This window comes from Cydia fagiglandana, chromosome 12 (genome assembly GCF_963556715.1).
Source record: "Cydia fagiglandana chromosome 12, ilCydFagi1.1, whole genome shotgun sequence".
Lineage (NCBI taxonomy): Eukaryota > Metazoa > Arthropoda > Insecta > Lepidoptera > Tortricidae > Cydia > Cydia fagiglandana.
Window position 1 is genome coordinate 2,923,357 of NC_085943.1, and position 12,012 is coordinate 2,935,368.

Genomic DNA, 12,012 nt, shown 5'->3' on the forward strand with positions numbered 1-12,012 from the left:
GTCGTGGCCGATTTTTTAGTTATTTTGGTCGAAAATTCCCTTTGAACTTGAAAGTTTTAAGTGCCCTACGATATATGCATTTTTGTATTTGTATAAGTCCTTATCAACTTAGAGAGAAACTGAAATAAATGTCATATACTAAGAAAAAGTGACCAAGGCCTCCAGTGCCCCAGGCTGGAATCGAACCAGCAAAACAAATTAAAATATTTCCAGGAAAATAATTTAATTTGTTCAAATACTTCATTGTAACTTAGAGAGACCTTACACTAGCTTCTGTGGGGTGGCTGTTAGAGAGTTCCTACATTAGCGTCTTTTGAGCATCGATGTCTAGTCAGCGCTTTGGAAAATGGCGTCGCTACGCAGTTGCGCCAACGATGCGTCAAGCAGCAGCCGTTGAATAGACGACTAGACGCAAGTGTGGCATCTCTGTTAGTACTTTTATGTTTGCATTCTGCCGCATTCTCATGATTGTGGCAAATGGTAAAATACAGCCCTTATGTGGTAGGTTGAGCTCGAAGCGCTGGTGGCCTAGCGGTGAGAGCGTGCGACTTGCAATCTGGAGGTCGCGGGTTCAAATCCCGGCTCGTACCAATGAGTTTTTCGGAACTTATGTACGAAATATCATTTGATATTTACCAGTCGCTTTTCGGTGAAGGAAAACATCGTGAGGAAACCGGACTAATCCCAATAAGGCCTAGTTTACCCTCTGGGTTGGAAGGTTAGATGGCAGTCGCTTTCGTAAAAACTAGTGCCTACGTCAAATCATGGGATTAGTTGTCAAGCGGACCCCAGGCTCTCATGAGCCGTGGCGAAATGCCGGGATAACGCGAGGAAGAAGAAGATGTGGTAGGTTGAGCTAGATACCTATATGTGACTCAGGGTAGTTTTTCAAGGGTTTAAGCAACGAAGTTAGATAGGCTGTTAACCCTTTACAGGCTGACAGTTAAAAAATGACAATCGAATGTCTTACTAATCGAAAATAGAACATGTTTGAAGTGCCGTATGTGGGAAATATATATCCTTTAGCCAGGTAAAGCTAACAGAAGGGGCAAGATGGTTGGCCACTTGATACGGCACGACAGATTCTTTTTAACCATCCTGGAGGGCAAGATTGAGGGGAAAAGACACAGAGGAAGGCCCAGGCTCACATATCTCAGCCAAATAAAAGAAAAAGTTTCTGTCGTGTCTTACAAGGGAGTTAAAAGGCTGGCGCAGCAAAAAGAAGAGTGGCGATTACTCCACCGACAAGAGCATAGCTCTTAAATACTGATGATGAGCCAGGTAAAGGGTTAAATCCTAAAAATGACCATAGACAAGTACTTAGGTAAAGCCTGACAAGATTATATTTGGCCCTGAGATAGTGTTGCTACAACCAGTTTACATGTGGCAATGACGTGCGAACTTCATTTTATAGTCATGACGGACGTCCTACCTACAGTCAAATAGTACCGGTGATGTCAATGGATTCATGGCTCTTCTACACGATGGGCCAACGCCGGCCACTCCAAGGGACGCATTTATGCGTTAGAGTGCGCAAGTGATATTGCTATCTCATTCTACCGCATGGCTGCGTCCCTTGGAGTGGCCGGCGTTGGGCCATCGTGTAGAGGGGCCATCAAAGCATTGTTTATTGGAATGCTACGCAAATCTTCGTCCTTTTAATGATGTAAATGTTTAATCGTAGTAAATTTTTTTTTCTTGCATTTTTCGAAATCTTTTTTTGCATTTTGGTGGGATTATCGCTTAAAAGTTCAACAAATTTTTCTTCTTGTTTACAATCGATGACTTTCAACGTCTGTTATCTAAGCGTCTCCTTTAAATAAAATTAGTACCACTGAAATGCCACTGAAAATAAATCAAAAACATCGAAGGCCAACAGAGCACATGTGATACGAAAACCATAGTTACAATTAGGTAGTAATTATAACCAAAGATACGTAAAAGAGCGTCAAAAAGAACATCAAACACATTTTAATATAAACACAAATCCGTTAAAAGCGTCAAATTTTCATTAAAATACGTTCCGTTTTATGGTAGCCACACGCGCCGATTTCGGATTCAATTTAAGAAATGGAATGAGATAAAAATAAATAAGTTGGGGCAGACACTTATGTTTAGAGTTGGCCATAAAGATAGGGTTAACTGCCACGGCGTCGCGGACAAAACATACCATAAAACGACCGGTATAGGATAGGGCTGCGCTTTATCGATAATTGACCACTGGAATCTGCTGTGAAACTGGCGATTCGTTTCGTTGGCATACCGCGCTTTATGTCTATGTTTTATAGTAGGTAGAAGTTTAGTTTGCATATAGGTGGTTGGGATTCGAATCCCGATAAGAGCATTTATTTGTGTTTATTACGATGTTTGTTCCTGAGTTATTTCTATGTATTAAGTATTTACTATTTCTATATCTATCTGTTATGTATATAGTAGTCTAGTATCCACAAAGCTTTAAGTATTTAACTTACTGTGGGACTAAGGCGATTATTGTAAGATGGTCCTATTTTCTTTTTAATGATATACTATGTATCTACCTATGTATCTCGTCAACACAGTTTACAGACCTTTGATAGGCCTTTAATATTATAAGGTTTTCTAATAGTAATTAAGCACTACGGGTCTGTAGTGAGATTAATATAATGAGAGATCAAATCTTAACATCCATTATTGACATTGACATAAATAGACACTATGTTAGTTGTGAAGTTTTTCGTACTTCGCGATTTGAAATGGGCTATCTCTTGGATAACCAGATATCGTTTATCCTCTTTGGGAGATATCCCAAAGAGCATTTTTTCTTCAATAACATAACTAACAAGGAGTTTAATGATTGACAAGTTATTAATGTATTCATGATATTTCTGTTCAATCCCAGGTTAACATTGCAAACTGTGCTAAGTGCTGACTCACTAAATCTATAAATCGATAAAGCGCATTCGATCGATACTTTCCAAATCGATATCACCCAATCACTACGTACAGGTGTCAACTGCGATCAGTATTGTCGCTCACGGACGCGAGCATTTAAGTCAAAAAGGGCCCCGCGCCGAGAAACCCTGTCGCACCAAGGCCCATCAACGCCAACACGCGACTCACCGTCAGCCCTCACTGCGACAAAGTCCTACCACGGACAGCGGGAGGTCCAAGTGTTAATAAACTTAATAAAGTGGATTTGTCGACATCAAAATAACAGTTTATGGCACATCACTAACAGATAGGGATGGGTGTAATGTTTTTAGCCGTTTATGGATTATTGCACTTAGGGATGTGACGTGGGACCTGTAATCTTTAGTTATACATGTATCTATTATGAGATTAGACCCGCTTGAACGTGTGAAACTTATGGCCGGGAAGATAGGAATAAGCATGATTTTTAGAAATAACTTTTATATAGTAATTATCTTTAATTTTACGCCCCCTTTTCATTTAGTAGGGTAATAAGTTAGTTAGCAATCGAAATATTTATTTACGACCATGATAAAAACTTATAGTAATCGCGTAAGCAATTTGCGCTACGCGGTATTCGTATTGCATCAGATATCTTTAGAGAATAGACTGGCAGACCAATTCGGACATACTTATATATTAACATCAGAATAGGTTTGAATCACGTTATTTAATTATGCACGGCAAAATACGAGCAAAATTTGCGCCTTATAACGGACGCCTGTTTTGCTTTGAACTATTATTTATAACTAACGTATAGAACCGGCACGCAGAGTCAGTATTTTTCGCCAATAGTTGATGTTGTTTTGACAACAAACCGTGCGTGATTCTCGCGACCTAAACACGTAAGCGCCATGATTTTCTATGGCCCTTACGACGTTTTGTTCGCGTGGTACAGGTTGTGATTGCGACAATTTCATTGTTTGGTATGGCTTCTCCATAGTAATAATAACTCAATACTGTCTTGCAATGGAGACGGCCATCGCATTGTACCTATTGTCTATTAAATGTGTCAGAATTAAAATTGTTAATTTTATTTAAAAGCTTCAGATATTTCACAACTTTTTACAAGTATTGTGTTTTATAAAACGTATTTCAAGCCAAATCTCTTGATTTCACTTGAAGACAATTAAATGGTAAATTCATCCAAGAATCATTATCTTTAGTTTAGGCAATAAGGCTTATTATATTACATGATTTTATGACGTTTACCTAACATTCTCTATATTTTCATTGCGAATAAGATTTTATAAGTACCTACTAACAGGATGTCATTACTTAAATTTTATGGTTTTTTAATAGTTATCGTTATCTATATAAACCTAATATCGAGGGATGGACGGTCAAACTCGATAAGTCGTACAAATAGGTTTTTGAAATTAAAACTATATGTCACGTGCGTAGAGTTTTTATTTAAGTGACAAAATATCTCAACTTCTCGTGTTTGACCGCCCATGCCATATGTAAATAAAATAAAATAACTTAGACACGTTTTAATACCTGATTCGATTCTATAAAAAACCCCAAATATTGTTTCTCTACGATAATTTTCTTCTATACTCATATTAATATTTAACTTATGTTTAAAGTAGGATGTTGGCCGGCGCCAAAAAGGTCACGAACTCTGTTATCAACACACTTACAATAATATCTTAACAACTAAAGAGCTTAAACGCCATCGGCGTATACGACCATTACTCCTTTCGAGTTTTGAGGTGTTAGTATCGTAAACTGAAAGCTATAAGGGCGTAAGTGCCAAAACGAAGTATCGGAGATACGCATCTGTATCTTAAGACGCTTATCTCAAATTAAGGTCATAAAGGCGTATATGTAACAGCAGTAATTTAGTACGCCCATCTTAAGGCGTATCTTAAAATATACTGATAATACCTATCACACGTGTTGTGTCTACATATTATTTCATTCATTTAATTATAAATGAATCATATTGCGTTTTAAGTTTTTCGAGCGAATATCATCCGTCATTTCCCTAATGCGTGGTTCCACTTTTATCAAGCCATGACATCGCAAATTTTGTTGTAAGTAATGCTAACATTTAAGCCAACATTACATTTAACATTTAAGCAAACAGTCAACAAATTAACCCATGGCAACTCCAGAGGTGTTTTTTCACAAACTTTCCATCATTTTCTGCTAAATCCAATCGATCGTTACGTTATTGATGCACTAATTTTAATAATTAACACAAAATTCGATTATTTTCCTCCCGAATGCATAGATAAAACATTTTTATTTATCGCTGCTGCTATAGGCTGCATTCTATAGCATGAAAGGGGGAAATTTAAATAGTAGTAATAGTAGTAGTAGCATCTGCCGTATGCAAAACGACTTGTGGGCCAAGAAAACTACCGAGTGGACACCAAACATAGTGCGGCATCACGGCAGACCTAGAAGGAGGTGGCGGTACGATCTTGACGTCTTTCGGAAAGATTGGCCTAATATTGCCATATATGGAGACGCGTGGAAGAGAGGGAGGCCTTTGCCCAGCAGTGGGACACAACAGGCTAACAAATAAATAAATAGTAGTAGTAGTGGACATATTATTGGCTGGTACTGTAGGTACGCAATACACATCAATGGTTGTTCAACATTGTATTACCCCATGTTTTCCTCAACTCACATAGTATATGTGTTATATTAGATATTTATATGATGTTTATACAATGTTTATATTGTGAGCTAATTAGTTTGGAAACGCTGAATGGTGTCGTTACGGTGTTGTGTAGTTAACAAAGGCTGTATATTACATTAATTATTGCTTTTTTGCATTGTTAAATGGTTGTTATAACTAAATACATGTTTTCATTCAAATATTATTGCAGTTGCACTAATATAAGCGATTTATAGGTGAATATAATTGTAATTGCATCAGATATACATAAGAATATTTTTTTAGAGTGAAAGTTTTATTTTTTTGAGTTTTGTGAAAATTAAATTGTGAAAAAGCATGACAACAATGTCTAAAACGTCCTTTTTTAGGTAAGTACTCCTGATTTTAATAAAAACCCGAAGTAATAAAAAAGGTTCAGCTTTCTAATGTATCTTTAAATGTATCTTTTAAAAACATGTCTAGGTAAGTATAAGTTTAGAGTCTAGTCTCAACAATAACGAAAAATAACAAGTTATTTAAATTATAACGAATTACAAACAAAATCATTAATGACTGATTTTTCCACGCAAATGTGTTGAAAAACGTCGTATTTAACGAGTGCATTGGTCATTACACACATCGGCTTTCTTATTGCGTTTCGTATTCCGCTATAACAACAAATACTAAAAAGTAGGGAACCCTCGGTGGGCGAGTCCGCCTCGCACTTGTCCGGTTTTTATAAATTGTGACATTTGTGACCTTTTTTGCCACTCTTGTGTTTTTGAGAAAAAAAGTGTCCTAAAATTTCTATACATTTTTCAAACTTTTCTTTTTGTTACCGACATACAAAGTATATGGCGAAATTGTAACACAATGGGAAAAACACTGGGACATTTTTTTATCCCATTAGGATCGAAAGAGCTCGTCATTCTGAGTAGAAATAACACAAAAGTGACAAAAAAGGTCATAATATATAAAAATGGCAAAAAAATAAAAGATCGCTCGTGTAATGCAGCGCAGCATCACAAATGTCCTCTTTCGTTAGTAGAGTAGGTAGAGGTATCTAACGCATTTAACTCTGCATTTATTTTACAAAACTAAAGACTCCCAAAATTGGCTTCTCCGTAACTATTTTGGCTCAGCAATCCTAAGAGAATCTTGGCCTCCGAAACGAGAGCGTGCCACCTGTCCCGATCCTGCGCATCAATAAAATAAAAACCGGCCAGCAGTACGAGTCGGACTCGCGTTTCCAGGGTTCCGTACATAAGTCCGACTCACTCTTGACTGCACATTTCTAATAGGTTTTCCTGTCATCTATAGGTAAAGAACTATTTCGTGTATTTTTTTCCAAATATTAGACCCAGTAGTTTCGGAGATAAGGGGGGGGGGGATGGTAATTTTTTGGCAATATTCTTAAATAACTTCGAACCTATGTATTTTAAAATTATAAAAAAAAACATGTGCATCTTTGGGTCACTAATTTACATGTGTACCAAATTTCCGAGAAAATAGGCTGTGACAGAGGGACAGACAGACAGACGCACGAGTGATCCTATAAGGGTTCCGTTTTTTCCTTTTGAGGTACGGAACCCTAATAAATAAAGCGACGTATTCAAACGCATTGTGCACACCACTAGGCTTAATTACTTCAATAGGCTGAATAAAAGCATTAAAGTCGTTGTAAAAGCGCATCGGTTAGCGCTTTAACCCGTCAGAGGTCAAGGTGAGATAATAACAGGTATGGCAATGCATGCGGTACTACAACTACATAACGTGGATACGGTGAGGATACACGGACATTCTTACCCACATCCTACGTATTATATACATTCATGGACTTAGAGGAACGCAAAAAAATAAGTTACTAATTTTGAAATTACCTACTTTAGGTATTCAATCTTTTTATTAATTCAGTAATAAAAAAAATATTCTGCGTTTCTTTTGTCCATAAGTAGTAGAAGAATTTTTTTTATCACAAAAATCTTACTTGGTATTTACATTTTTATATTCCGCCAAACTGAGGACAGTTGTTTGGCGGATACAGAAGTGACGAATATTTACAGAAGATATGATATTACATCTTTTAATAGGAATATCGGTAAAAAGTAAACTTAAAGTTTTTATTAACGTAAGAAAATGGATATCGTAAAAACACTTAGGTCATATAGAAATGCATGTGTTACTACAAAACTTGGATTCAGAGTCAAGTAATTTTTTTTATAACGCGGAAACAACGCAACTTGGAAGGCGAATTTTGAGTAAAGTCTAGCTTTCGTTTCTAATAGCCAAACCACTAGGGCGACTTGCACCGTTCACTAACCCGGGGTCAACCGGTTAAACCTGGAATTAGCAGTAAGTACAATTTGACACTGGGTTAACGGTTTAACCGGTTAACCACGGGTTAGTTGGTGCTAGTGGCGTTAAGCAGCTTTAATAATATTATTGTTTAGCTAAATTTAATTAAATATTGAAAAAATATTTGTTGGAGGTACCCAAACGAAAAAAAATCATTTGTGATGTAGGTAAAAAGATATTGATAATTATAAATCAAAAATACTTAAAACATATTTATGTCAAGCAATGTAACAAGCAAAGCAAGGAAAAAACTTGTCACATAAATAATTACATGTCACTTTTGCAACCGAGACAAATTTAACGACATCTCGCACGTCAAAATACGACAAACATCACACATATTTAAAACTTTCGCGATATATTTCGTTGGATTTCCGGTTTAACTTCAAAATGGCGAAGTCACCTCAATATTTTGTTTTTGTTTTTGGCTCGTCTGATGTACCTGTATTCCTCTCTTCCGTACAATAAAATGTTACTTACTTACTAAAATATAATATAGCTTATTATGCAGTGAAATCTTCTGGTGACAAGCAAAAGTCACTAACGAACACCACTGAAATTATTGGACAATAAACCGTGTTACAAGTATAATAAAGTGCATTGTTACTTTAATTTTTTGATAGTACTTAGTGACTTTTGCATGTCAAGTTGTCACCCGACGAAATAATGTTGAAAGTTGCAACTAATGAAGAATTAGTCTTGAATCGCGTTTAACCATTCTTTAGCCAACACCCGGAATCCTACCCTGCAGGCCTATTATGGATGGCTTTATCCACGTGATAAAATATCCGTCACCTTTTAACATAGCGCGATAGAAAGTGACGTACACCGTTTTATCACGCTGTCACGTAGATAAGAAAGACCATCATATCCGTACTGGCTATTTGTAAAGTCCAACCATCACTTTGCTAATAGCAAATACCGAACAACGTCATTCTTTTCGTTCACACTTAGGTATGACATTGGTGAAATCATCATAAAGATGTATTTTTCAAATGAAGAGGATCCTTTTCATTAGTCGGATACAAAAATACGGTTTAGTATGTTAAGTACCGTAAAAGTATAAAACTTTGCCAGCCGCGTCACAGTTCTGAACTGTGACGCGGTGGGCAAAGTTGTGTTAAGGGGCAAAGTTTTATACTTTTACGGTAATGTTTGTAAAATATACCCGTTATTACACTTTATGTAGGTATTCGGCCATTTTTAAAACGGCCGCGCAGCAAAGTGCCGTAAGTCCACAATTTCATTTAATTAACCCAAGAATTTTCTTACAACACTCACCCTTTGTCTTCGCGTTCCCAACCCATTCAACGCTATCGTGAGGCTATCGCCATCATTTAGTTAATTATTTGGTGACGTGACAGCTAATTACAGCTTTTGACGTCTTCGGTAGTTGTTAAATTTTATGCTGAATTATTTTGTCTACATTGATTGTCGTTTTTTAATTTAAAAGTAAATCGAGTAAACTTAATTAAAGAACAATTGTCTCCTATGTTTAGGTAGGATAGGTATTTCTGAATTTATTTACGTATGAATAAAGATTTTCTATGAAATATTCAAGTATTTTTAACACAAAAACCCCTAGTAACGAATACGCGCAATTTAGATAATTTTCGCCATTTTTATTAGAATTTTTATATATTTCTATACTTAATTTAATACTTAGGCGAGTCTCAAGTTTATATCTATTAGAAAACGAAGCCATAGACACATCCTAGTATCCTAGATACATTTTTCCAGACCAGTCGCGACCACGACCAGTGAAACCTGTGTCGAAACGTCGGTAAATAAAGGTACATAATTGAATAAATTTCGCCTTAGACCCGTCTAAAATGTGACGTTAGTATGTGTTCAAAACGCGAAAGTTTTAAATATTACATTCTTCCAGTTTTTCATAACTTATCTGAACCTAATAATTTCGTCACGCGCCATTAAAAGACAAAACGTTGTAACTCAAAACTGACGCGATTGCTTCATTTGCATAAAAGTGGAGCACCCCTTATCTCCAGGAGCAGGCAGTTTGTGAAAACTTTGTCTTATTGCATTCTGATTAGACTAATTGAGATTTTTGAGGTTACGGGGGAGATTAATTGGGTTGTTATTGTTTTTGTTAATTGAGTTTTAAAAGACTTAGTAGCTTTTTGATTGAAATTATTTTCTGAAATTTACGGATTATTTGGATGTTTGCCGTATAAAACACAAAGGTAGATCTATATTTTTAAAGTAGTTGGGTATATTATAGGTAAATCTTGTTGTATCAGTTATTTTTGCCTTATTCAAAATACGAAATATTATTTTAGCCAAAACACCTCTCTCTGATTGCGTTGAGTCGTTTTTATAACGTTACATTTTAAATAAACACAGTTTTTGTTCATATACTGATTTAAACTAAAATTAAATTTTAGATTTAAGCTAGTTATTAATTTCGTTTAGTTGTACCACTGTATATATATTGTATGTAAAAATAAATAGTTTCATAAAAAAAATTAAATAACATTATTTAAATAACTAAGTTTATTTTGTTACGGTATTTTGGTTCAGGTACCTACTGTTAATATTAAATTGGATTTAATTCTCTATATTGTTTTAAGGGTAGCGTAATTTTTGTCACCGAAGCGCTACTTATCTCAATATTTTAAAAATTAATGCAGCAAAAAATAAACAATTCAATTTATTAAAAGAGTTTTGAATAATATAAAGCGTTATTTAACGATCAACGTTTTTTTAACACGTTTGTCGCTAATATAGAACTAATGAGATCATAAATGTGAACTGGAAGTCACTTCCGTAAAGAGGAGTATCTTTCCGGCGGAGTTGAAAAGTCAAAGTCCATTTAGCACCTAATTACTTAATTAGGCATTATATTATAATATAAATTATATTACAAATAACGATGACTTGCGCTTTGAGGATGTCTAAATTTTTAAAGTTTTTTTAAGTTTTTTTATTTTTATTTTGAACGTATGACTGATTATACGCAACTACGTATCTATTTTGGTGGATAAGATCATATTTAAAGATCTAGATCAGAATTTTAAACTTCTTAAGCCTCTGTAAGTATTTTGTAGAAAATAAGAGCTTTTTTTTCTTTTTTATTACTTTCATTACAGTTTTAAAACGAAACCCTACAACACTAATCACATAATCTTCAAACATCGATATGACACATAAAACTCGAGTGACCTACTTTGCCTAATTGATAAAACCGCCTAAGTCCCATTTTGCAAAAAACTAAAAAAAAACACCGACGCAAGTACACACTTCCCTAACGCACAAACACCATGCACTAATTATTAAACTAACACGTCACTGTCACTCCCTTACCCTCACAAGTGAACTGCCCGTAGTGTTTCCCAGATGACTTGTCTCCACAAACGACGCATTCCACATTCTGTCCTTTATCCGTCGCAGAGCTGCCGCTCTGGGTCGAGGCGGCCTGGCTCGCGGGAGTCGAGGGCAGGAGTTCGTCATCCCTCCAGCTTCCGCGGAAGCCGAGCTCCAGAGGCGGGAGGTCAGGGCCCCTCGGCGGGCAGAGCCCGGGGCCGCCGACCCCGCCGTATACTAGCGCGCCGTGCGTGATGGTGCCGGTCGTGCCGCGGGGCGAACGCGCGCGGCGCGTCGTGTGTCAAGGGTCGCTGAGCCGCGACTGAGCTCAGGTCGGGCCAGGGCGCCGCTCCGCCATTGGCCCGGTGGCCCGGGGGCAGGGAGCGAAGGCCCCGCCACCTCGACCGGGCCCCCCCGCCACCGAGACCGCAACAACGTAAGTACGGTCGGGAAATTCGCTGGGCGGTTTTCTTTTTGTTTACGCCGGGTTTATGATTTTTCTTTACGATTCTGTTTGATGTAAGACGGAATGAACAGTTTATTTGTTTTTAGAAACTTTATAAGGTTTTACATACCTACTTATATGTATGTACTTATGTAGGTAGATATTTCAAATCTTAAAAATTACAATATTCATTTTGAATGTTGCATTTCCTTCACTTACCAATTATGAAATGTTAAGAAAGCTCCCAAATGCTAAAATGCTTCTTTATCTTACTTTCTTTGTGTGTTTCATACTATGTCGTAACATTTTATTTTTCAGCGGTCTTATC

General features: G+C 36.6%; 1 protein-coding gene across 1 annotated transcript in view; it reads right to left on the reverse strand.

Moving 5' to 3' along the window:
* Window positions 1-11,540, reverse strand: part of LOC134669314 (steroid receptor seven-up, isoforms B/C) — a gene marked incomplete at its 5' end in the record, with an annotated part of 128,591 nt that extends 117,051 nt beyond the window's left edge. The window contains one exon of the mRNA XM_063526821.1: window positions 11,240-11,540. Coding sequence (XP_063382891.1) covers window positions 11,240-11,540 — 301 coding nt within the window. The remainder of the gene's footprint in view (window positions 1-11,239) is intronic.
* Between the last annotated feature and the right edge of the window lie 472 nt (window positions 11,541-12,012).